Source organism: Schistocerca gregaria, chromosome 4 (genome assembly GCF_023897955.1).
Source record: "Schistocerca gregaria isolate iqSchGreg1 chromosome 4, iqSchGreg1.2, whole genome shotgun sequence".
Classification (NCBI taxonomy): Eukaryota; Metazoa; Arthropoda; class Insecta; order Orthoptera; family Acrididae; genus Schistocerca; species Schistocerca gregaria.
This window is the reverse complement of record NC_064923.1, coordinates 662,500,418-662,527,610: the sequence shown is the minus strand read 5'-3', so window position 1 is coordinate 662,527,610 and position 27,193 is coordinate 662,500,418. Positions and strand designations below refer to the sequence as shown.

General features: G+C 41.8%; 1 protein-coding gene across 1 annotated transcript in view; it reads left to right on the top strand.

The window, feature by feature from the left end:
* LOC126267176 (zinc finger and SCAN domain-containing protein 2-like) overlaps positions 1-27,193 on the top strand; it is a 161,675-nt gene that overhangs the window by 11,355 nt on the left and 123,127 nt on the right. The window contains exon 2 of the mRNA XM_049972138.1: positions 68-985. Within this exon, the coding sequence (XP_049828095.1) occupies positions 68-985 (918 nt within the window). The remainder of the gene's footprint in view (positions 1-67; positions 986-27,193) is intronic.

Here is a 27,193-nt window from a genome sequence, read left to right as displayed (position 1 = left end):
ATAACTGACTGTGGCCTACAGTGATTCTAAAATCATCCCTCTAATGTAATATATGTGTGTTTTGTAGGTTGCCAGTACTGATCGATTACCCAAGATGGTCTGTGAAGAATGTGTATACAAGCTAGATCTACTGTTCGAGTTCCGCGAGCGGAGTTTACGCACAGAACGCTACCTGGAAAGTATACTGGCCAAGGTTGCAGGAACATTGACAGCAGCATCCACTGCAGACTGTCCTACGTTGGTGACATCCTCTTCCACGGTATCCTCTGCCTCTCCCATCCAGGTGACGCCAGTTGCTACTGCCACACTCACACTGACAACACCGGTGTTGCTGTTGGCACCTCTGTCAGTGTCAAGGCCACTGCCATCTGCTTCTGTGACGTCAGCTGCAGCCGGAGCTGAAGGTTCTGCACATATTTTACCAATGCAGGTACAGCCTGTAACACCAGTACAAAACCACTTGCGACCATCTTGTGCTGTGGAGTCACGTGAACCACATGTGACAGCAGTGACATCACTACAACAAACGAGGTCACAGGTACAAATAGGCCCACACACTCTGCTACAGCAGGAGTCTCCACCGCCAAATCCACAGCAGCAGCATCATTATCAGCAGCAATTTCCTAACCAACACCACCAACAGCAGCACCACCATCATCGCCATCAGCTGCAGCAGTCACAACCACCACAACCACCACCACCACCACCACCACCACCACCACCACCACCACCACCACCACCACCACCCTCAAGGCTGCGGCAACAGACACAGCAAATTCAGTCCCATCACCATCTTAATACTCACTGTCAAACACAACTGCACCAACCTGCTCAGCTGCAGGAACAGCGTCAGCATCTTCTTAATCAGCAGCGACAGGACCAGCAACAAATATTATTGCATCAGCAACAGAAGCATCCAGCCCAAGACCCTCAGCTTCAAATTCCATCTCAACCACAGTCAATGCAACAAAGTATCTGTACTCAGGTTGGTTTAAAAACTGCAATTCTCTTCATAGTTTTGCCACAGTGTACCTTAGACTTTATTCTTTGTAATTATTTTATTTTATTTTTGCTTAATGTTTTGTTCCTATTCTTTTCTGCTGTAACAGTTATCCAGATATAATGCACATAATAACATGATTGATTTTTAAAATTATAGAATGCAAGTTTCTGATAATTTACAGAATGGATGTACGCTGCATCATATTGTGAACCATAACTTTTCTGTGAGTTTTCATACCTAAATTGACAATTGCAAGATAAGCATTATTAGAGACAAGCCTCACTTGTATGTAATGCATTGCAGCTTAAGAGGTACTATAGTCTTGGGCCTAAGGATTTGAGGAGAGGCTGGTTCTGAAATGAGGTCATTGTGGCTGGGTTTTTAGGTGGATACATCTGATGACAGCGGGTGGAGTCCTTCTACCATTTAATCTCTGCTGTTCAAAACTACATTGGTGGAGTCTTTGTTGGTAGGTAGGATTGTAAGGTTGGGAAGTGTTTTGAGGTGGCGGATAGTGATTCTTGCAGATGTAAGGTTAGCAGTGTTAAGCAATTTGAAGAATGATGGTGAGACAAGGTTTGACGTCAAGAAATTCTGGAATGTTAACAGGTAGTGGGGTGGCTCAGGGTTGGATGAAGAAGTGAACTGAGGCAGGCAGAATTCAATATTGGCTTTGGTTTGAGTCTGATTGGTAGGTTTGGTGGCGAAGGGACTGGGAGAAAGAGAGAATGTCTTTAACAAGTCCTGCCCCACTCCCAAACTCAGTCATGCTAGACTTGTTAAAGACCTTTTCTCTGTCTCCCAGGCCCTATGGTGGTAACACCTTTTCACCACCAAACCTACCAACTGGACTCAACCCACAGCCAATGTTGAGCTCTGCCTGACTCAGTTTGCTTCTCCATCCAACCCTGAGCCACCCCACTGCCCCTAAATCATTCCCTGTTATCATTCCAGAATTTCTTAATCTCAAACCTTGCCTTACTATCATTTACCAAATCCCTCAACATGGGACATACCCTTGTGCCCACAGAAAGAACCACAATCCACCACCTAAAAAAGATCCTGACATTAAAATCCTATCTGCAGACAAGGGCTCCTCCACTGTGGTTCTGAACCTCAGGGATTACTCGGTGGAAGGACTCCACCAGTTATCAGATGCATCCACGTACAATCCCTACCACAGTGACCCTATTCCAGAAATCCAACAGGGTCTCCAGTCTCTCCTCTAATCTGTAACCCCATCCCAGAACCTCTCCACTGAGTCTTATCTCTTTCCTCTCCCCTACCACTCCCCACACTACTACCTCCTATATTCTTCCTAAAGTCCATAAACCAAACCACATAGAATGCCCCTTTGTGGCCAGTTAGTGTGTCCCCACTGAGATAATCTTTCCTCTTGTGGACCAATACCTTCAGCCTATTACCCATAACCTACCCTCCAGTGTAGAAAACACAAACCATTTCCTCCACAAATCTCCACAGTTCCTGTTCCTTTACCACACAGTGCCCTGCTCATCACTATTGATGCCACCTTCCTCTGCACTAGCATCCCTGATGCCCATGGCCTTGCTACTATTGAACACTACTTTTCCCAACATCTGCCTGATTCCTGACCTACAAACATCTTCTTGCTCACTGTGACCAGTTGTATCATCCACAATTGCATCATCGTAGAAGGCATTGCTTACAAACAAATCCACAGGACAGCAATGAGCACCCACATGGTACCATCCTATGCCAACCTACTCATGGACCATCTAGAGGCATTTTTCCTAACCAGCCCGAATCGCAAACCCCTCACCTGGTCCAGATTTGTTGATGACATCATGATGTGGACCAAGGGCGAGGACCCCTGTCTATATTCTTTTAGAACCTCATCTTACTCATTCGCTTCTCTTGGCTGTCCTCAACCCAACAAACCACCTTCCTCGATGATGACCTCTGCTATAGGTACCCCCATCCGTATCAAACATACCAACCACCAGCAATCCCTACACTTCAACAATTACTACCCATTCCGCACCAAGAAATCCCTTTCATACAGCTTAGCCACCCATGGCCACTGCCTCTGTAGTGACAAGCTTTCCCTCTCCAGATACACCAAGGGTCTCGCTAAGGCCTTCACAGACCAATATTACCCTCCCAACTTTGTACAGAAACAGATCTCCTGTGCATTATCTCTACATTGAGGTCCCGCTTCCCAGAGTACCACTGTCTGGCCACAAAGGAACACTCCCCTCGTGACTCAGTACCACCCAGGACTGGAACAATTGAATCGTGTTCTGCGCCAGTGTCTCAATAACTTCTTATTGTGCTGTGAAATGAGGAATATCCTATGCACTATTCTCCCCATGTCTCCCATAGTGGTATTCCACTACTCAGAAAACCTACACAATATCCTCATCCATCCCTATTCCATGCCTTCTGCCAATCCCTTGCCTCATGGCTAACATCCCTGCAGTAGACCTAGATGCAACACCTGTTCCATACATCCTTCCACTTCCACCTATTCCAGTCTGGTCACAAGGATCATCTATCCCATCAAAGGCAGGGCTGCCTGTGAAGCAGTCATATGATCTACATGGCTAAGCTGCAACCTCTGTGCTGTGTTGTACAAGGGCATGACAACCAACAAAATATCTGTTCCTCCCCTCAAACCTCCCAACTGCACCTGTCACCCCATGTCCTTGCATACTCCCAAAAGCCGCACTTTACCTTCCCACACCCCCTACTCTGCTATCCCTCCTCCTCCCCACCCCAGCCTCCTCTTTTCCCCCACCTCCCAGATTGCTTCTTCCATCAGGCTCTGTCATTAGCAGTTTGACCACAGTGGCCATATTCGATGGTCATGTATGTGTGAGTTGTGCTGGTATAAATGTGTGTGCATTGTCTACTTTAGAAATAGTCCTTTTGGCTGAAAACTCAATATGTATACAGCCGTTTCGTTGTGTGTTTCTGTGACTCAACATTTCCTCTATACGTGAGTAGCAATCTTTCTTTTTCGTAGTATTGTCATGATTCCATCATCGATTTTCCATTATTTGATTTAATGAAAATGTGGGAGACAGATACATATCTCTTTTCAGTTTCTGTGTGGTGTATCATGTTAAATCCCATTATGTCAGTGTGTTATTGCTTAGAGGATACTCAAGTGTTTTGACCGTTTCAGAGAAAAGTTACTTTGGTTTCGGGAATAAAAGATAAGAAAAGTATGAAAAGAATGTTGTGACACATAAAAACAAAACTCTCTTGAATCAGAAAAATTTAACAAAAAATCCAGGATGGAAACAATTGAGAAAAATTTGGAAATGCAATTAATTACTTGAAATATAGCCGTAGATTTACAGATTTGTGTTTAGGGCACAGATGGAAATGTTCTTCAGTTTCTTTAGTTTTTCCGAAGATTTCACCTTTATAGATTTTTTTTTTGTAAGTCTGAATTCTCTTCAACTTTCTTATGAAAGTAACTGTTTGTTAGTTTAAATTATGGGCCTTCGTTTTGTTCTTAAGATGGCAAATTAGTGACTGATTTTCAGTACCAGATGTTATAATAATCAGATGACTCTTCCAGTTGTGGGAAAATTAAGTTTTACTTTATTAAGTGTTGCCAAATCCTGTATAGCTATCAGAACCCACTAACATTTATTGGTTTCACTGTCACTTTTCAGTTGAACCTAGACCTCATATAAATTCATCTTGGTTTATTATCGAAAGTAGTAATGCTAAATTGTTGATCAAGGACAAACCCCATAGAAGCCAAATATGGCATTTAATTACTTCTTTCTCTTGGGTGGCATCAAGTCTTCTATGGCATATTAATTTGCTGGATCTGGCACAATTCCCTCTCAGTTGATGATGTACACAGAAAACTGTAAGTCTTTCTTAACAGATACTGTATTTTGAAGTTTTACTTTCAAGATGTTATCCTTCATGCTTTGTGGCATTTCACATAATAGCTGACAGAGGTCATTTCAAACCATAGGGCATATATTTACAAGAAAATTTTGCCAGTGGGTGGAATACACGTAATGGAAGGAGGACAGGTAACCAATCACCACATCAAATAACTGGTGAGGGAGGGACAGAGAGAAAGACACACACACACACACACACACACACACACACACACAGAGAGAGAGAGAGAGAGAGAGAGAGAGAGAGAGAGAGAGAGAGAGAGAGAGAGAAAGGGGGGGGGGGGGGTAGTAGGAATTTTTACGCAGTCTACTTTTAATAGTGACTCTCTTCAGCTGTCCACCTTTGTTCTAATGACTGTGATGACTATCATTCCCATGTGAAGTATAGACCTGCTGACCTGTTATGGTCTGAGCAGCATATATTTGAAGTTCTTCAGTATCTGTAATTACTGCAGTTAGGTACATCAGTAGGTCCCTTGAGGGTTTGGTATTCAGTTCCCTTGATAGGTACACTGCATGACTTCGGAATCCTCCAAACAAATTTTAAACTTTCAAACCCCCCCTCCCCCCCCCCCCCCCCAGCCTCCCCCGTGGCATGTTTAATGTGTTCATTCCATTTCCTATCACGTCATTGTTTTATCTCTAGTTATTTATGAAATGTGAAGTTTATCACTCATGATGTGTATGGATATTATCATAAGGTTTCTTTTTCTCATGTTGTGGACATTGTTTTGTATTTAGACATATTACCATTCTTACACTAACATTAGATACGTAAGTGTGGACATTTGTTGTAACCCTCACTTTAAGGCTAATGAGATTTATTGCACAGAGTAAACTTCTGTAAAAACAACTTAAAATTGAACTACTAGTGCACAAAATCAAATAATAATAGTTCTTGAAGGAAATTAGTAATAGCCAAAATTCCAAATGAAAATTGATATGCAGTTGTTGCGTATTTTAGTTAAGGTTTTAAGCAGAAACCATGTGTGCTGTGTAACGTCAGTCCAAATCAGCCCAGATAAACAGCAGCAGTTGTCGTAGTTTACTAGTAGAGGCAAATTTGGACATTACCAATTGAGTATGAGTACAGTCCTGGGTGGCTGTGTATTTCCCCAATATGGAAGTACAGATAACCACTTTCCAATTTCAGCATTGGCCCCTCTGCATATGCGCTTCCAGTTGTGGTCAAAGTTACACATACTTTCCTTTTGTACATCTGACAGAGTTGCTAAATACATCATCGGGCAATTGAAGAAAATGTTATGAAACTTCCTGGCAGATCAGTACTGTGTGTAAGACTGAGACTTGAACTCTGGAACTTTGCCTTTCACGGGCCAGTTCTACCGACTGAGCCACCCAGGCACATCTCCCAACCCAGTTATCACAGCTTTACTCTCACCAGTACCTCATCTCCTCACTTCCCAACTTCACAGAAGTTCTTCTGCCAGAATTGCTGTTCTAGCACTCCTAAGGGTATTGCAGAGATGTAGCTTAGGCACAGTGCAGGGAAGTAAAGCTGTGAGGATGAGTCATGAGTTGTGCTTGGATAGTCCAGTCAGTAGAACACATGCCTGCAAAGAGTAAAAATATCCCAAGTTTGAGTACATAGTTTTAATCTTGCAGGAAGTTTCATATCAGTGCACACTCCACTGCAGAGTGAAAATTTCGACAGTGGAAAATCTGGAATAGGTAATTGCTACTCACCACGTAGAGAAGGAACTGAGTACATATTGTAAGCTATCAGACAGATTCCTTTGGATTCACACACACACACACACACACACACACACACACACACACACACACACACACACACTCACTCACTTACACAGCCACTTTTGTCTCCACGCACCAAGGCCAGACTGTGATGAGCAGCAATGTGATCTGGGGTGGATTGAGGTGGTGCTGGAGAGGGGTATGGTGCAGGGAGGGGGATAACCAGGTGGTATAGGAAAGGTACTGTAGCTCTGTTTGTGGCAGTGAGCTGGGATGTGATGGGAACAGCATGGTGCACTACTAGGTGTAACATCAGTAGGCCGTGTTTGGGGGGAGGGGAGGGAAGAGAAGCAGAGAAAGTGAAAGGACTGTGCAGGTGCAGCGGGGGATGGGGAATGTAGCAGATGTGTGTGAGGCAGGACGAAGATGAAGGCAGGTGGGTCTAGAGATTAGCAAAGGTTGAGGCCAGGGGGCTTAGAGGAATGAAGAGTATGTTACAGGGTGGGTTCCCACCTGTACAGTTCAGGAAAGCTTTATGGTTGGGAACAATACACACAGCACAGTCTGTGAAGCAGTCATTGAAGTCAAGCACACTGTGTTGGGCAGCTTGTTCAGCAAATGGATGGTCGATCTGTCTCTTGGCCACATTTTGGTGGGGGCCATTCATGTGGTCAAAGGATTGTTAGTGGTCATACCCAAATAGATTATGTAGTTTTCTACATCTCAAAGACTTATAATACCTAGCAATCTACTTTCACTGTGCCACTCAGTGCTTCCTCTATGTAGTGACTGGGATTTTTTTTAAGTTACTTCAGTTTCTTAAGGTTCTATGGGCTGTCATTTCAACCTTGCAGAATTCTGTAGACTCTGAGTAAACAGTAGCTATCTTATTAGAAATTTTGAAATATAATTCTCCATGTCATTTATTGTATGACCATTCTATTTGTCCAAAATTCAACAGATATCTTATTTCTGAATCAGATGTTTACGTATAATACTGCACTGCAGATCTCGTGTACATTTTTTCCATACCTTTGTTCAGTAACTAAATTGTCATTTATCCAAAACAAATGTCTCTGACCTATGTACCTGCCTAATTCTATGGACTTCTAACATGAATATCTCTATGTTAGATGTAGCTCTTGTAGCAAACTTGACCTCAGAGGACTTAAAATCAGAGCCCACATGATCACAGTTTACTCCAAACTGCAATAAGAAGACCAAGTTTGTATGTAACTGAAGGTTATTAACAAAAACTTGGTGCCTGTCAGTGTTACTTTGGCGTGGTAACCTACATAACTAAAGTACTTATTACATGGAATCTGTACCTATAAATTATCATCCATGAATATAGTATCCGTAGTTGGAAACCTTCTGGTCATGGTTCCATGGCAGCCCTAAACCAAGGAACTGCAAGATGCACACGTCTTGTCTGTCACTGCTAACTTGGCTATGTGCCACCACTTTACGATTGTTCTATTATAAAATCATCCTACAGTTAATTACTCAAAATACGCTGAATGTAATTCGTAATTTAGCCCCAGTATGTCTTGGAGAGAAATGCAGTTGATGTCCTTGCACACACGTGTTTAACGTGTAACTGCTGGAGGTTTCACTGTTGTATGTCTGTTAGTTACTGTTCAGTGCTGTATTGAGTAGAACGTTTTGTTGCACAGTTTGTGATTTCGAGATGACAGAATTAGAGGAGCAATGCGTCTGCATTCAATTTTGTGTGAAACTCAAGAAAACCTTTACAGAGATGTACCAAATGATACAGAAAGCCTATGGTGATGAGTGTTTGAGCCATGCTTGGTGTTACAAATAGTTCACATGATTAAAAAATGGCCAGATGGAAGTTAAACATGACCGTCATTCAGCATGCCTTTCGTCATCTGTCAGTGAATCTCATGCCAGGAATGTCAACAAAAGTGTGCATGCCAATCATAGATTGACTGTCCAATAGACTGCGGAAGAGTGTAACATTTCAGTTGGATCAAGCAATGAAATCCTGACAAGCATCCTGGAATGCATTTTGTTGCCACCAAGTTCGTCCTATGGCTCATGGGTCAAGGCAAGAGGGATCTTTGTCTCACAATCTGTGAAGAGCTTTTTATATCGCACAAATGAGAACAAGATGTTCCTTAAGAGAATCATAACTAGTGATGAGATGTGGATCTCCGGTTATGATGTTGAGACTGAGGTTCAGTCTTCGCAATGGGTTGTGAGCAGAGAAAGCTCATCAGGCCAGGTCAAATGCCAAAGCCATGCTGATATTTTTCTTTGAGTTTGAAGGATTGGTTCATCATGAATTTGTGCCACAGGGACAAAATGTTAATCGATGATATTATCGGGATGTGTTGCAACGCATGCGAGAAAATGTGAGAAGGAAACGGTCTGCGGTGGCCTTCCAAAGCAGATGGAATGTCAGATGGACAAGGCTATCAGGATGGATCAGTGGTTCCCTTACTTGAATCTTGATAGATTCTGTGAAGGACACAGTTGCAGAAGTGAGACAACTGGCTCAGAAACTTAGTACAACCGTAATCCATTTTGTGTGATTCTGATAGGTAATGTGTGACTGCCAAAGAGTTAAGCTGCTGCAATATGGTGTGCCGTTAGTGGTCTTGGCAACAGTCTTTGACAGTATGCATCATCAGAACTACATATGTTTGCCACAGTAACAGGGTATCTGATAGACGACTCTGGATTTCAGTAGTCTCACGTTATCTTTGACACTACCAAACAGCACTTGTGTTTTAAATGGTGGGCAGATAGCTGTCTTCACTCAGTTTCTAGAGAATTCATCCTATCTCTCCGGATGATCTATCTCTAAAATGAATAAATACAATGACTGCACCCTCCCTTTGTCTGGTTGTATGCTGACATTGGGTGTAAGACAGAGAGATCTTTAAATTTACCAGTCCTCAGTTGTTAAGTTCTTGTTTAGGCCTACCACTGTCAGAGAGTTGTGAGCCCAGTGTATCAGTGTCTTGAGCATGCCATTCCTCTTTGCCCAGTGGTGTCAGCAGTCCACAAGTAAGTGTAGGTTGGCGCACGTCTTCTTCCAATACGTGCTGTGTGGTGCACCTCCTCTTTTTCCAGGGCATCCAGAAAGAGAAGTATTCCATTCACTTAAGCTTCCATGCTAAAACTGATGTCCTGGTACATGGAATCAAGTTGTATGAGGAAGTCATTCAGCTTTTCTCTTCGATGTGGCCATATTATGAAGGTGTTAGCTGCATACTGGGAGAAACAAGTAATTTTCCATGGAATGATTCCAGGGCTTCCTCCTCAAAATGTTCCATATACATGTTGGTGACAACTGGTGAAAGTCGAGTCCCCTGGTTACTCCTTCCGCCTGTTCATAGTAGCCACCACTGATGAAAGTATGCCGACATCAAGAATTGCCTAAAAAGATTTGTCATCTCTTTGTCAATTTTTTGGGCAATAAGTTCTAAGGATACTTGGAAAGGTATGCGGGTAAAAAGAGAGTCAGAGTTGGAGTTTGGAAGGACCTTGCACTCCTTAATCTTAAAGTTGTTAAGGTGTCGCAGAAAACCCATTAAGTTGCGGATGTGATGTGAACAGTTCCCGATGTAAAGGCCAAGCAGGTTCTTCAGGTAGGAAAACATGACATTTTGCCAATGGAGTGAGTGATTGACTATTTTGTAAATTTTTTTGTTTATTTATAGACGCAAACACATTCTTATGACACAGTCATAACTGGTTTCCGCCATACAATGACCATCTTCAGATTCTAAAGGCAGCATAAACCGAACACAGATTTGCGCTGACAACGCATGAACCTGTGTTCATTGTATGCCTCCTTTAGAATCTGAAGATGGTCATTGTATGGCCAAAACCGGCTATGACTGTATCATAAGAATGTGATTGCGTCTATAAATAAACAAAAAATTTCTTCAGATAGTTTGTGATTGGTTATGTCAGGGCACCAGTGTTCCCAACAGTGAGGCAGAAAGACACCACATTTTTGTTAACATTCACAGCCCATAAAGTAATGGTAGAACTGATATTATTGTAGCTTCGTAACAACCGTGTCTGGCAAGCTGGATTCTTTGAGAAGTGCTGTGTTCTTCCTCGCCACCATCTTGGCAGGGTCAGTGTTTGTCTCCTGATCCCCAGTTTTCTAGCAGACTCCACATGTTCCCAGTGTAATCCTGTTGAAATAGTACTGCAGCTGCATTCATTTCCTGTGTCGACTGGTAAGCCCTTGACATCTGGATCTTCTTTAAGTTTCTGTATGACTGCCCTCTCCCTCTAGAGAAGTTTGGTGTCATAGCTCTTGTTTACTTGAGAGTCAGCACATGTACTTGAGTATGAACCTGCACAAAGCAGTGTATTGGGAGAAGTGGGGGAGGAGATTCTGGGTGCAGATGGTGGATAGAACTGCAGATTGGGTGAAAGGTGGATGGGAAAGAGGTAAAAGTGCCATGCTGGCCCCCGAGCAGTCAGTGCATTGATGTACCTGATGATGCCAGCATGGTCACCTACCAAAATATTGTGCCCATTGGAAAAGGGCATCTGGTGTTTTACATATGAACTGTATCGTCATGAAGTATGCCAGGAGAAGGTGAGCATTACGTGCTATACCTCTGTAGGATGGAGATGTTCGGCAGCATGAAAAGATTTGGAAGCTATGCCACTGGAGGAGCCTTTCACTGAGTGCATTTATGTTACTCACAAGATGCCCTGAAGAACATGTGGTACCGAACTTCGCCAAGGCAACAAATCACATTGACTCAGCGACAGCTAGAAGAGTTGAATAAGGTGCAAGCTTAGACGTGGTATGGGGGCGAGGACACATTACTCACTGATGCGTGGACTTAACTAACAAATAACTTTTAAATTTACATCTATACTGTTCAACCACTTCAACTTCTGGAACATGGGAATGGATCGATAGAGTCACATTGGCCACAGTGGGTCTGCCCAAATGAAGGCTACCACAAGTCAGACGTCAATATTCAAGCATGTATCCAAGACAAAACATTCTGATGCTCCCGGGAACACTATCATCAGTCTTATGGCCAAGCAACTATATGCGGAAGTGGTGTCATTTCTTGAGAACGGACTCTATTTTGCACCAACTTCTAAAGCTGCACCTATCATAGACATCATCAGTGTAGTGTATAGCTACCACTGGAAGCAGCTGAAGATGTACATAGCAAAACCTGTTGTACTCTCATGCAAATAAGACCTATCTAAACCAAATGTCTCTGGCAGGGAGAGGGCAGCTCATGCAAATGAGACCTATCTAAACGAAATGTCTCCGGCAGGGAGAGGGCAGCGTTATTGGATATCCAGAATTGTGGTCCAATCAGTCAATAAAGGCAATACAACAGTGGTCCTATCTCACCACTGAGAAAATGTGTGGCCTGTTAGAAGACTGCATACTGGAAGATTGATGTTAGTCCTACTAAGAGTGTGAAGAGGAAGGGCATGGTGCCTCTCAAAGAAAGTGTGCGAAGGATTTGCTTGGCCCTTGCATTGAGAAGTGCTCACCTCACATATTTTCTATGACATCTTAACAACTTCAAGCTTAAGACACTGTCATCCTTGCAAGCTGTGACACTGACTCTCTTTTTATCCGAGTGCCTTTACAAGAATCCTTAGAACTTATTGCCCAGAAAATTGACAAAGAGATGACAAATCTTTTTAGGCAATTCTTGATGTCTGCATACTTTTTTTGGTGGTGGCTACTACAAACACGTGGGAGGAGTAACCAGGGGAGTTGACTTCACCAGTTGTCACCAACATGTATATGGAACATTTTGAGGAGGAAGCCCTGGAATCATTCCACGGAAACCTATTTGTTTCTCCTGGTATGCAGCTGACACCTTCATCATATGGCCACATCGAAGAGAAAAGCTGAATGACTTCCTCATACAACTTGATTCCATATACCAGGACATCAGTTTTAGCATGGAAGCTTAAGTGAATGGAATACTTCTCTTTCTGGATGCCCTGGAAAAAGAGGAGGTGCAGCACACAGCACGTATTGGAAGAAAACGTGCGCCAACCTACACTTACTTGTGGACCGCTGACACCACTGGGCAAAGAGGAATGGCATGCTCAAGACACTGATACACTGGGCTCACAACTCTCTGACAGTGGTAGGCTCAAACAAGAACTTAACATCTGAGGAATGGTAAATTTAAAGATCTCTAAGTCTTACACCTACCATTAGCATACAACCAGCCAAAAGATAGGAGGAACTTAAGAAGATGCAGCCATTGTATTTACAGTGAAACACCACTTTTACACTTTTCAAGGGACTTAAAAAATTGTGTAAAACACAGGAAAATGTAAAATGGGGTAAATAATGTTTAAGCTGTAAAAGTTAAGTATAGGATACCCCCATGCACTTTATGTAAGATACATGCACATAACAGATACATGCACATAACAGGAATCAAAAGAATTGTCAGAGACTTGTTTATTATCTAATGAAGGTTTATTATCTAATACAAACTGATGATGTAACTGGAACTGATAACTGTCTGGGAAGTAGAAACGTTTGACTCAAATTCATATGTCATAATCGATGTGTTTGAAAGCCTGCAGTTATCATTCATTATTTATATAATGAAATACTGCACTAGGTACATATTTTTTTATGCTTAGCATGATGTGTTTCGAGAATTTTTTGTCATTGTCAAGTGCAAATATGTAAATGAGTATTTTGTATTGTGTTTTACTATGTGTTATTCTGTCTCTCTTGCACTCTAGTCGTCTTTCTGAGGTTATCATGTACCGTTATTCATCAGTTATATAGAAACACACACACACACACACACACACACACACACACACACACACACACACACACACACACAAACTGTCACTTACATTGTTTGTTTGTGTAACATCACAAAAATTACATATGTAAATACTGCACCTGACAATGAGAATAAATTCTTGAAACAGGTCTTGCTCAGCATGAATAAAACACGTAACCGGCACTATGTTTATGCTAAAAATCATTTGAGCAACACAAAGTGAATTACTGTGTCAACTAGCACTCCATGTGGCCATACACCTAAACACGCTAAATATGGTTTGACAAAGGTGCCACAATGATCACAACAACCTTGAAACTGTGTTTTCGCAATTGAGACAGTTTGGAAATGGTTGTGATTGGTCATGATATCTTCATTTGAACGAACGTAGTTACTCACATCAGCCAACATGCCAAGTAGAGCTTGGCAGCGGCAGGAGATATGGCATGAATTGTTCCAACTTTTACATGTTTACCGGTTCAAATACACTGAGTAGAGTGCCCTGGTGTCAAGAAACTTAACGCCGTAATGTTTGTGAACACTTCTAGATGGCCAACATCATACCAGTGTCATTTTTTCTCCACAAACATTTTTCATAATGTGTAAATTGTGGGGAAATTATAAATATGTTGATACAAACCCCCAGGTGCAAATTAACATTGTGGCTGTAGGAAATTTGACGGAACTGATAAAAAATGTCGTAAATGACGGGAAAACATTAATTCCTGGAATGTAAAAGTAGGCTTATACTCTATTTGTTGTGGAAAGATAGCATGAATTCTTTGGAAACACCAAGTGAAGACCACTTTCTGCCCACCAGCTAAAATGTGGGCATTGCTCTGCTGTGTCATAGATCACATTGAAGTACAGAAAGCAGGTATCTTGCCGATGTGGCAAATCATGTATAGTTCAGATGATGAATACTGCTGAAAATCGTTGCCGAGAACACCAACGGCATACCAGTTTGCAACAGCCTAACAAGTTGGCATATATAGAACATTGCGCATCAGAATTACTTGGATTGGATTATGACCATACTAAGGTGCTATTTATTTTATCTATTTATTTATTCACCATAAACCATTTGTACAATAGTTGTGACATGTGAGAAACAGGTGGCCTTTGCAGTGCTGGGTGAAGCCCATGGAGAGGGCCCCTGGTCGGAGTGGGTGGTATCAGGGTGGATGATGCGTGATGAAGCGTTCCATGTCATCACTTGCTGGTGATCAAACACCAGCAGTCTTTAAGCATTCTAAGTCTCAGTACAGTGCAAGGACGTATAACCCTAAATCATTCCCCTCCCTGGCCACACCATGGGAGGAACGCGGGACTAAGAATGGCAGCGAACCTTATTCACACCGGTACCTTGTGTCTGTGAGAACTGATGGCGACTCCTTTGTTTTGATGAAGCCACAGTGTTTTTGTAGACCATTTAATGGACAAGTTTGGGGAGGTGAAGAGCTTGTCCAAAATGCGGTCAGGGTTAGTCTTGATAAAAACAGCATCCTCAGCCCAGTCACAGGCATTAATCATTTGTGATAAGCTGGGGGATGTTTCCATTACTGTCACACCCCATAAGAGCTTAAATATGGTCTTGGGGACCTTCTTTTGCAGTCTGACGATAAGCTGCATGCCATCTTAGAGCGACGAGGCATTCATTTTGTCCAGCGCATCCGTCAGGGTCTGAGGGATAATTAGGTTGTCACCAATGCCTTCATCTTTTCCTTTGAGGGTGACACATTGCCCGAGAATGTCAAGATGATGGTCTACCACTGTGATGTAAAGCCATATATCCCTCCCCCTATGTGGTGCTTTTAAGTGCTGGAATTTCGGCCATATGTCTCCCCACTGTATTTCCAGCATCAAATGTCAAGATTGTGGACTCCCATCACATCCCAATACTCCATGTGCCCCGCCTCTCATAAGTGTCAACTGCGGAGAGCACCATTCTACTTGCTCTCCAGACTGCAGGATTTTACAGCACAAAAGGAAAAATCATTGAATACAAGACCCTGGACCGACTAACCTACACTGAGGCTAAGAGGAAATTTGAGTGTCTACATTCTGTGGCTATGACCTCCTCGTACGCCACTGCTATGAGAACAGTTGTAGCCCCATCCATTCCGTGAATTTCAGTTGGCTCTCCAAGCCGGAAGACTACATCTGCCCCCTTGATGGTGGGTGCGGGGGCACTTCCCTCCCTATTGCTCCCGCAGCTCCTACCTACCAGTCCCCACTTCTCAGCCGGAGAAGTATAAGTCTTCTTTGGCACATCTCACTAGGAAGGGGTTCCTTGGGTCACTCGCTTCCCAGGTTTCTGCTAGTGGCTAAGATGACTCCTGCCAGTGTCTGAAGTGCCCAAAAGTAACTGGTCATAGTGCTTCAAGATCATCCTCAGTCCTGGAGACTGAATCAGTCAAGCCCTCTCAGCCAGCGAAACCCAAGGAGCAGTGAGAGAAATCCAAAAAGAAGACCCCCAAGACCAAGGGACTTGTGGTGGCACCCACACCACTGCTACCTACAAGTTTTGCTTCTGAGGATGTGGTGAAGATTCTGGTGTCTGCTGAGGTCCTAGATCTTGCCAGACCCTCAGACTCCATGGATACAGACTGCTCAGGAAATAAATCGATGGCTGCAGGTGACCCTGAGGTGTCAACTGCCTCATTGAATTTTCCATGCCTTCCCAGCCTCACGAACACGTCATCCTCCAGTGGAATTGCAGCGGTTTTTTCCACCGCCTGGCTGAGCTATGGCAACTGTTAAGCTTTACACCTGCTTTCTGCATTGCCCTCCAGGAAAATTGGTTCCTGGCAATGCAGAACCCTGCCGTCCACGTCTATAAAGGATATTACAGGAGCCGTAGTGACTATAATCGAGTAGGTAGAGTTTGTGTCTATGTCTTGAACTCAGTATGCAGTGAACCTGTACCCCTTCAAATCCCTCTTGAAGCTGTGGATATGAGGATAAAAAAAGGGGTGTCGGTGAGCTCTACAGCGGCATAAGTGGCACTCTTCCCTGGAGCACCTCATAGCGTTTAAACGTCTCCGTGCCTGCATTCGCCATCTCATCAACCGTTGGAAGGAGGAGTGTTGGGAGAGATACATCTCAACCATTGGGTGCCAGATGTCACCTTCCCAAGTTTGGGCGAAGGTTAAATGTATTTTCGGGTACCTGACCCCAACAGGTGTTCCCGGTGGTAACATAAATGGCGCGTTATCTACCGATGAAAATGCGATTGCTGAACACTGTGCTCGAGCCTCTGCGTTGGAGAATTACCCCCAGTGTCCCATAAGTGCACTCTCAAACGGCAGCTGGAAGGGGAAGTGATTTCTTTCACTACACGCCACAGTGAATCCTGTAACGCCCCATTTACAGAGTGGGAGCTCCTCAGTGCCCTGGCACATTGCCCCGACACAATTCCTGAGCCAGATTGGATCCACAGTCAGATGATTAAACACCTCTCATCTGACTGGCACATTGCCCCGACACAATTCATGAGCCAGATTGGATCCACAGTCAGATGATTAAACACCTCTCATCTGACTACAAGCGACATCTCCTCGTCATCTTCAATTGGATCTGGTGCAATGGCGTCTTTCCATCACAATGGTGGGAGAGCACCGTCATTAGTTAAGTAAAGCCATTGTGTGTCAAGGTTAATGTTTGCCTTCCACGAATGTATTTTATCACTAGATTCTGCAAGCCGTGTACAGACTTCGGGAAAATGATAAATTGTGTTCTCCCTTGAGGTGATTTGAAGTTCATGGCAACTTGTTGAAAGCTTCATCATTGTAAAATTTCTGAAATGTATGTTGTTACCATGAACATCAACTTCTGATTTGGTAGTGAGGTCATTAACACTCTGAAAGGTTTTTAAAATCCTCGGTGTCCATTTTACAGACATAAGTACTGAAACCATGGCATGGAAAGTGAAGTGGTAGTGGGGTATTCCTTCAAGAGACTGCAGCTCTTTGAAGAAATGAGCATTGCTGTAGCCATTGAGTGTTCCTACAGCAATGTAAATTTGTGATTTAGGTCCATATGGAAGTGAATATCAGAGAAATCGATGAGTGAGCTTCTCACGAACATTCATATATACCGGTATAGGGATAGAGCAGAGATAAAGCTTGTTCTCTGTAAGATCAACACGTGTCAGGAGCATGCATACATGCTACAATCTTAAAATCAATGACAGTGTGTTTTAGGCCATTATGGTTGTCAGGATCTCAGTTCTTTGCTTTATTACTTTGAAAGTAAAAAGTCCTCTTTCAGACTCTAGTTTTTCTGATCTAGGTTCAATTTTGTTAATAATTAGGAAAATAACATCTACCTTTTATTCGTCTACTTTTGTAAAATATTCCTAGTTTCCCATAACTCTTTCTCTAAAACTTTGAATCTTGCTGCTAATTTATCCTGTTAGATTTAATTGCGTGTACATGTTCTGCTTTGCTATCTAGCTTTTCTTCTACTGTTTGAAGGTGTTCATCTATTTCTGCCTCATGTTGGAAACCCATATCTAATTGTTTCTCTAATTTGGCCATCCTGCCATTTAGTTGGGAGGTGAAAGTTCTAAGTTGTTGTGCCTGCTTGAACTATTCTGGATTACATTGTATCTAACGTAGTTTCAGTTTGTGAAAATTTGTCACTCGTAACACCAAAGTTGGTGTTTTATTTGAACAAATCTGCTATCAGTGTAGACAAAGTTGCTTGATACTGTTTACATAAATTCTTCCAACATCCTAATGTCTTCTGTCAAAGCCATGTTCATAGTCTATTTAATTCTTCTTTAAAATAGTGCTAAAGAAATAAAAGTACTAATGTAAAATATATGCCGTAACCGTTCATCTATTTCCATACGTCTTGATGTTAACTAACTGCAGATGACTTCATTGTAATAACTGATTGAATATTTCTATCTCACCCATCAAATAGTACTGTTATTGTAGAATGTTTGTTGGGTAGTGGTGGTGTCACTGCATGCTGTCTGAGCTGCTACTGACAGCAGCTTGCGGACTTGTGACTGCTGTAGTTCTTGTAGCTGCCATTGCTGCATGCTGGATGCATTGCCTCATAGCAATTCATTGAACCACAACTGTGTTGCCTGTTGCTAACTTGTGCTTGGTTGCCTCTAGTGCAAGTTGTATTGGCTGTAGTCATGTCAATTTACGTTATGTTTGTACATACTGTTAATGACGTAGCATTAGCTATTTATTTGTATATTTCTGTTTGAGCCACTTGAATTACTATCCAATGGTCCCAGTTCTGTTGTAAGTTCAATTTCTTTCAATGAATCCTCATGAAATGTCAATATTTCGTGACAGTTGTGTGTTTAGTCCCTTAGCATCATTTTGTTTATTTGCTGCTAAACAAAATTTCCTCTTGATTTAACATCCAAGTGAATTATGAATATCAAATAAATTGTATAATTCTTCTTTGAAGTTTGTATATGTCATTTTTCTTGACATTTATGATAAAAGCAATTGTTCAGACAGTTAAGGGAGACAAAAATTTAATAGTAATGGGGGTCTGGAATTCGACTGTAGGAAGAGGAAGAGAAGGACAATTAGTAGGTGGATATGGACGGGGAGGGGGTAAGGAATGAAAGAGGAAGCCGCATGGTGGAATTTTGCACAGAGCAAACTTAATCATAGCTAACACATGGTTTAAGAATCATGAAAGAAGGTTGTATACGTGGATGAGGCCTGGAGACACTCGAAGGTTTCAGATAGATCATAAAATTGTAAGACAGTGATTTAGGAACCAGGTTTTAAACTGCAAGACATTTCCAGGAGGCAGATGTGGACTCTGACCACAATTTATTGGTTATGAACTGTAGACTAAAACTGAAGAAATTGCAAAAATGTAGGATGACTAACAAGAACAGGGGAAAGAGCTACAGTAGAAGAAGAATGGGTAACTTTGAGAGATGAAATAGGGAAGGCAGTAGAGGATCAAGTAGGTAAAAAGACAAGGGCTAGTAGAAATCCAAGGGTAACTGAAAAGATATTGAATATAATTGATGAAAGGAGAAAATATAAAAATGCAGTAAATGGAGCTGGTGAAATGGAATACAAACGTCTCAAAAGTGAGATCGACAGGAAGTGAAAAATGCCTAAACAAGAACGGCTAGAGGACAAATGTAAGGATGTAGAAGCATGTATCACTAGGTATAAGATAGGTACTGCCTACAGGAAAATTAAAGAGACCTTTGGATAAAAGAGAACCACTTGTATGAATATCAAGAGCTCAGATGGAAACCCAGTTCTAAGCAAAGAAGGGAAAGCAGAAAGGTGGAAGGAGTGTATAGAGGGTCTATACAAGGGTGATGTACTTGAGGACAGTATTATGGAAATGGAAGAGTATGTAGATGAAGATGAAATGGGAGATACGATACTGCATGATTGACAGAGTACTGAAAGACCTGAGTCGAAACAAGGCCCCGGGAATAGACAACATTCCATTAGAACTACTGAAGGCCTTAGTAGAGCCTGTCCTGCCAAAACTCTACCATCTGGTGAGCAAGATCTATGAGACAGGCGAAATACCTTCAGTCTTCAAGAAGAATATAATAATTCCAATACCAAAGAAAGCAGGTGTTGACAGATGTGAAAATTACCGAACTATCAGTTTAATAAGTCACAGCTGCAAAATACTAACGTGAATTCTTTACAGACAAATGGAAAAACTGGTAGAAGCCGACCACGGGGAAGATCGCTTTGGATTCCATAGAAATGTTGGAACACGCGTGGCAATACTGATCTTACAATTTATTTTAGAAGATAGGTTAAGGAAAGGCAAACCCATGTTTCTAGCATTTGTAGACTTAGAGAAAGCTTTTGACAAAGTTGACTGGAACACTCTCCTTCAAATTCTGAAGGTGACAGGATTAAAATACTCGGAGTTAAAGGCTGTTTACAATCTATACAGTAACCAGATGGCTGTTATAAGGGAAGCAGTGGTTGAGAAAGGAGTGAGACAGGGTTGTATCTTATCACTGATATTATTTAATGTGTATACTAAGCAAGCACTAAAGGAAACCAAAGAAAAATTTGGAGTAGGAATTAAAATCCATGGAGAACAAACAAAAAAAAATAAAAAAAAAAAATTAGGTTGGCTGATGACATTGTAATTCTGTCAGAAACAACAAAGGACCTGGCAGAGCAGCTGGACAGCGTCTTGAAAGAAAGATATAAGATGAACACCAATAAAAGCAAAATGAAGATAATGAAATGTAGTCGAATTAAATCAAGTGATGCTGCAGGAATTATATTAGGAAATGAGATGCTTAAAAGTAGTAAATGAGTTTTGCTATTTGTGAAGCAAAATAACTGATGTCTGTTGAAGTAGGGAGAATATAAAATGTAGACTGGCTATGGTAAGGGAAGTGTTTCTGAAGAAGAGAAATTTGTTAACATTGAATATAGATTTAAGTGTGTGTATGCTCTTTCTTAAAGTATTTGTACAGAGTATAGCTATGTATGCAAGTGAAACATGGACAATAACTAGTTTGGACAAGAAGAGAATAGAAGCTATTGAAATGTGGTGTACAGAAGAATGCTGAAGATTAGATGGGTAGATCACATAACTAATGAGGCAGTACTGAATAGAATTGGGGAGAGGTGGAATTTGTGGCACGACTCGACTAGAAGAAGGGACTGGTTTGTAGGACACATTCTGAGGCATCAAGGGATGACCAATTTAGTATTGCAGGGAAGCGTAGATGATAAAAATCGTAGATGGAGACCAAGAGATGAATACACTAAGCACATTCAGAGCAGAGGTATATAGCTTGCAGTAGTTACTCAGAGATGAAGAGGCTTGCACAGGATAGAGCTGCATCAATCCAGTCTCTTGACTGAAGATCACAACAACAACAACAACAACAACAACAACTTGTAATGTTTTAATGTTTTACGTTTGCTGCAGTTGGGTACCAGCTATTAGCAGCATTACGAGGTGCATTCAAGTTCTAAGGCCTCCGATTTTTTTTCTCCGGACTGGAAAGAGATGGAAACATGCGCATTGTTTTAAAATGAGGCCGCGTTCATTGTCAATACGTCCCAGAGATGGCAGCACCGTACGGCAGATGGAATTTTACCGCCAGCGGCGAGAATGAGAACTGTTTTAAATACTTAAAATGGCAACGTTTTCCTTACTTGAACAGCGTGCAATCATTCATTTTCTGAATTTGCGTGGTGTGAAACCAATTGAAATTCATCGACAGTTGAAGGAGACATGTGGTGATGGAGTTATGGATGTGTCGAAAGTGCGTTCGTGGGTGCGACAGTTTAATGAAGGCAGAACATCGTGTGACAACAAACCGAAACCACCTCAGGCTCACACAAGCTGGTCTGACGACATGATCGAGAAAGTTGAGAGAATTGTTTTTGGGGATTGCCGAATGACTGTTGAACAGATTGCCTCCAGAGTTGGCAATTCTGTGGGTTCTGTGCACACAATCCTGCATGACGACCTGAAAATGCGAAAAGTGTCATCCAGGTGGGTCCCACGAATGCTGACGGACGACCACATGGCTGCCCGTGTGGCATGTTGCCAAGCAATGTTGACGCGCAACGACAGTATGGATGGGACTTTCTTTTCATCGGTTGTGACAATTGATGAGACGTGGATGCCATTTTTCAGTCCAGAAACAAAGCGCCAGTCAGCTCAATGGAAGCACACAGATTCACCGCCACCAAAAAAATTTCGGGTAACCGCCAGTGCTGAAAAAATAATGGTGTCCATGTTCTGGGACAGCGAGGGCGTAATCCTTACCCATTGCGTTCCAAAGGGCACTACGGTAACAGGTGCATCCTACGAAAATGTTTTGAAGAACAAATTCCTTCCTGCACTGCAACAAAAACGTCCGGGAAGGGCTGCGCGTGTGACGTTTCACCAAGACAACGCACCCGCACATCGAGCTAACGTTGCACAACAGTTTCTTCGTGATAACAACTTTGAAGTGATTCCTCATGTTCCCTACTCACCTGACCTGGCTCCTAGTGACTTTTGGCTTTATCCAACAATGAAAGACACTCTCCGTGGCCGTGCATTCACCAGCCTTGCTGCTATTGCCTCAGCGATTTTCCAGTGGTCAAATCAGACTCCTAAAGAAGCCTTCGCCGCTGCCATGGAATCATGGCGTCAGTGTTGTGAAACATGTGTACGTCTGCAGGGCAGTTACGTCGAGAAGTAACGCCAGTTTCATCGATTTCGGGTGAGTAGTTAATTAGAAAAAAAAAAAAAATCGGAGGCCTTAGAACTTGAATGCACCTCGTACATAAATATTAAGGTACTACTGCTGATCATTTCCACTGAAATACTCTGTCATATTGTTGTATATTATTTATTATTGTATTAATCTTGAAATATAAGTTAGTTGTATAGTAATGAACCATTAGCAATCCTGATGCTAATGACAGTCACCACTTGTGGGGGGGGGGGGGGGGGTATTGCATAAATTTGCGTTATTTGCATCTACATCTTTACTGTGCAAACCACTGTGAAGCTGCATGGTAGAGGATAAGTCCTGTTGTACTAGTTATTAGGGTTTCTTCCCATTCCATTCACATTTGGAGAGCAGGAGGAATGATCATTTAAATGCCTCTGTGTGTGCTGTATTAATCTAATCTTGTCCTTACAAGCCCTGTATGAATGATACATAAGGGGTGTAGTATATTCCTAGAGTCATTATTTAAAGCTAGTTCGTAATAGTGCACATATTGCTTGCAAGAGTCAGCCAATTCATTTTTGTCAGCATCTCTCTGTGACACTCTCCCAAGGGTCAGTCAAGCCTGTGGGTCAAACAAGCCTGTTACCATTCATGCTGCCCTTCTCTATGTACATTCAGTACCCCGTTAGTCCTGTTTGGTACGAATCTCACACACTTGACCAGTATTCTAAAATGGGTCATAAAGTGATTTGTAAGCAGTATATTTTGTATATTGATTGCAATTCCCCATTATTTTGCCAATAAACTGAAGACCGCCACATTCTTTACCCGCAAGAGAGCTCATGTGATCATTCCATTTCATGTCCCTATAAAATGTTACACTCTGCTATTTATGTGAGTTGACCGATTCCAACTGTGACTCAGTGATGTTATAGTTACAGGACACTAAATATTTTCATTCTATGAAGTGCACAATTTTACATTTCTGAACTTTTAAAGCAAGTTGTCAATCTTTTCAACACATTGAAATCATATCAAGATCTGACTGAATATTTACACAGCATCCTTCAGACAGTACTTCATTACAGATAGCTGCATCATCTGCAAAAGGTCTAATGCTACCAACGTTGTCTGCAAAGTCATTAATACACAGCATGAACAGGAAGTCTTTTACTTTTACATATGATGTTGACTGTCAATCTACGATAACATGCTGCATCCTCCCTACAAAAAAAATCCTCAGTCCGATCACAAATTTCACTTCATACCCCAATTTTGGAAATAAAGAAACACTTCATCTACCTGACAGTCTTGAACCAGTGCTTTCAGTATGTCATGTGAGAAAAGTGTGAATTGTGTTTTGTGTGATCATTGTTTTTGGAATCCATGCTGGTTGGCATAGAAGAGATCATTCTGCTAAAAGACACCTCAGTGTTCAAAAATGGTTCAAATGGCTCTGAGCACTATGGGACTTAACATCTGTGGTCATCAGTCCCCTAGAACTTAGAACTACTTAAACCTAACTAACCTAAGGACATCACACACATCCATGCCCGAAGCAGGATTCGAACCTGCGACCGTAGCAGGCGCACGGTTCCGGACTGCGCGCCTAGAAACGCGAGACCACTGCGGCCGGCACACCTCAGTGTGTTTGACCTAAGAGTGTGTTCTAAGATACTGCAACTAATGGGTGGTAGTTTTGTGGATCACTTCTACTACCCTTACTGTAAATGGGTGTCACTTGTGTTTTTTTCCAATTTGGGCATGGGATTGTGTTCAAGGGATCTACTCAGTGGCGGCTGCTGTGTAAGTGCACAAGAGCATGTGAACACCCTAACTTACGACACCTTGCAGATTTATTGGTTATTTTTCTTTGAATGCTGTTAAACATAATGTAGATGCAGTGATCTGAAATACATCACACTAAATCTACCATGCTGTGCTACTTATTGCTCCTCTAGGCTCAGTGAAACTTGGCATCAGGGTCACGAGCACATCTCCACGTGTGCACATTTTAAGGAGCTTCTGCGCATGCGCAACTGGTGTGATGAAATTTCCTTATGGGTCAAATGCATATGGATTTGATAAACAATGTGCACCGTTTGTGGTACGCACTGCTACCCCTTACAACTAAACTACAAGTTTACGTCAATGAACCAGGTGGTAGCACACTGCAGCAGACTTTTACCTTCGTACCCTTGGCATAAATCCTGCTAGGCGATAGCACATTCCACAGAAATGCAAATTCACTTCCTATATAGTAAAATCCGGTTATCAGTATATGTTATAGTTATACTGATAAAAAAATATATTTTGTGGGATTCTGAGTGAGGTACAGTACATTAAGTTTTAGATTTTATCATACAGTAATCCATTTGAGGTGCTGAGAACCATAAAGCACATTATCACCAGTTGTGAGACTGCAGCAGTTATTCGTGCTTTTTATATCTGCTGGTCTTACAGTGGCTCAGATTTATCTGTACTGTAGACCCACATTGTACGTATATCTGAACATTTGTGAAAAATCTGTCTCACTGGTTTGTCTGATATTCACTTAAATATAGAGGGTCGACGACAGTGTGCTTTTGGTCCCTATGGCTTTCAGTTCCTCATTTGTTTTCTAGTCAAGTGACCTTGTTGTCAGGTAGCACTACTTGAATTTAATCATTTCCACAAATGGCAGTTTGTGTTTGGTGTTGCTTGTCTACTGTGCAGGAATTGGTTTTCCTGTGGAGTGTCAACATGAACTCTGTTGAACCTGCATTAAGCACTAACAGAACAGAAAATTACCAGAAAAAGTTAGCCGCAATGAAACTAGCGCATTCCACACCAGATGTGTTGTCTGGGAAAGTGACAAAATCAAATAAAAGTGACTACAAGCGAACATTTAACAAAGAAGTGTATAATAAGCATTAGTTGTTTGTTGAGTGCAGTGTAAGAATGCCTGATTTTCAGCCCAGAAGTTAATTTGTTAAATAATACAAGAATTACCAATCTTGTACATTTGTTGAAAAAATAAAAAAGCATGAAAACTACACTTTCAGAAAAATGCAAAACAGAGGGAAGTAAAAGCTTAAATATTATATCATTCTTGCCATAAAGTGTACTACATTACGTGCAAAATCACAAAATTCCACAAAAACAATTCTTCATTTTTCAAACAAGTTATGCTAATTATTATAATAACTGTTACTACTACTACTACTACTACTCTTGACAGTGGCTGAAGTTGTATATAAATGTTGATAAGCATAACTGTTATACAGCAGATGCTATTAATTTTGGACTCTCATTATTTTCTGAATTTAAAAATTAGTGAACGTGGCAGAATGTATACCTACGAGCCACCACAGGGTTAACTACAGTTTACACTTAGAAGTGGGACTAAATCATGTGCAAATTCAGTATAGAAACTAGTAAGATATTCAATTGGACCCTGGAGCTTTATACAGTTTTAACAATTACACCTGTTTCTCAACACCACTGACACTAATACTGATTTCACTCATTGTTTCAGTGCTATGAATATTAAAACGCGAGCAGCTCTTTTCCTTTGCAACCGAATATTTGAAAACAGAGTTAAGCATTTCAGCTTTCACTTTGCTACTCTCAATTTCAGTTTCTGCTTGATTTTAGAGTGACTGTACACTAACTTCGGTGCAACTAGCAGCCTTTACATACACCCAGTATTCCTGTGGGTTTTGTGAAGGATAATTTGACAATAATCTATTATGGTAGTCATTGAAGGCTTCACACAGTGCCCTCTCGACAGGTAAACACATACCATTCAGCATCTCTCTATCTATAATGCCATGCTTCGTTTTACACCTTTTCTGCATTAGTCTCTGTGTCTTAAGAAGTTTCTTTACAGTGACTTTATACCATGGAGGTTCCATTATGCACTTTTATACTTGGTAGATATCTATCCAGTGCACGGTCAACTATTCTTTGAAACTTGAACCGCAGTTCCTGTACATGCCGTGTGTTAAAAAGTTTCTGGTTCCTCATTGAGATATGACTCTACTGCTTTTTGATCTACTTGATTGAACATATAAACATTTCTACTTATTTAAGTTGTCCTATGTACTTTGCCGCAGTGGTAACACTGTTTCCCGTCAGATCGCCGAGGTTATGCACTGTTGTGCTTGGCTAGCACTTTGATGGGTCAGTGTCCTGGTCTGCCAAGTGCTGTTGGCAAGCAGGGTGCACTCAGCTGTTGTGAGGCCAGGTGGAGAGCTACTTGATTGAAAAGTAGCAATACTGGTCACGAAAATTGATAATGATTGAGAGAGTGGTGTAATGCTTCATACTCCACATTATCATACTTTTCACAATAAGTGTAGATTTAGTACTGAGTCAAAAGCTTTTTGGAAACAAAGCAACACTGCATCTATAGTGCATGCAGAATACTGTGGCTGGTAGATTCACAGATGTCAGGCCATGCTTGTGGGAGCGGTAGTGGTGGGGGCTGTGGGCACGTGTAGGGTAAATGCTGAATATTGAAGGGGAAGTGCCGTTCAGCTGAAGCCTACACTCACACTTTTTTGTAAATATTAAGTGGGGCCCCTTCACTAACACGCTTGCA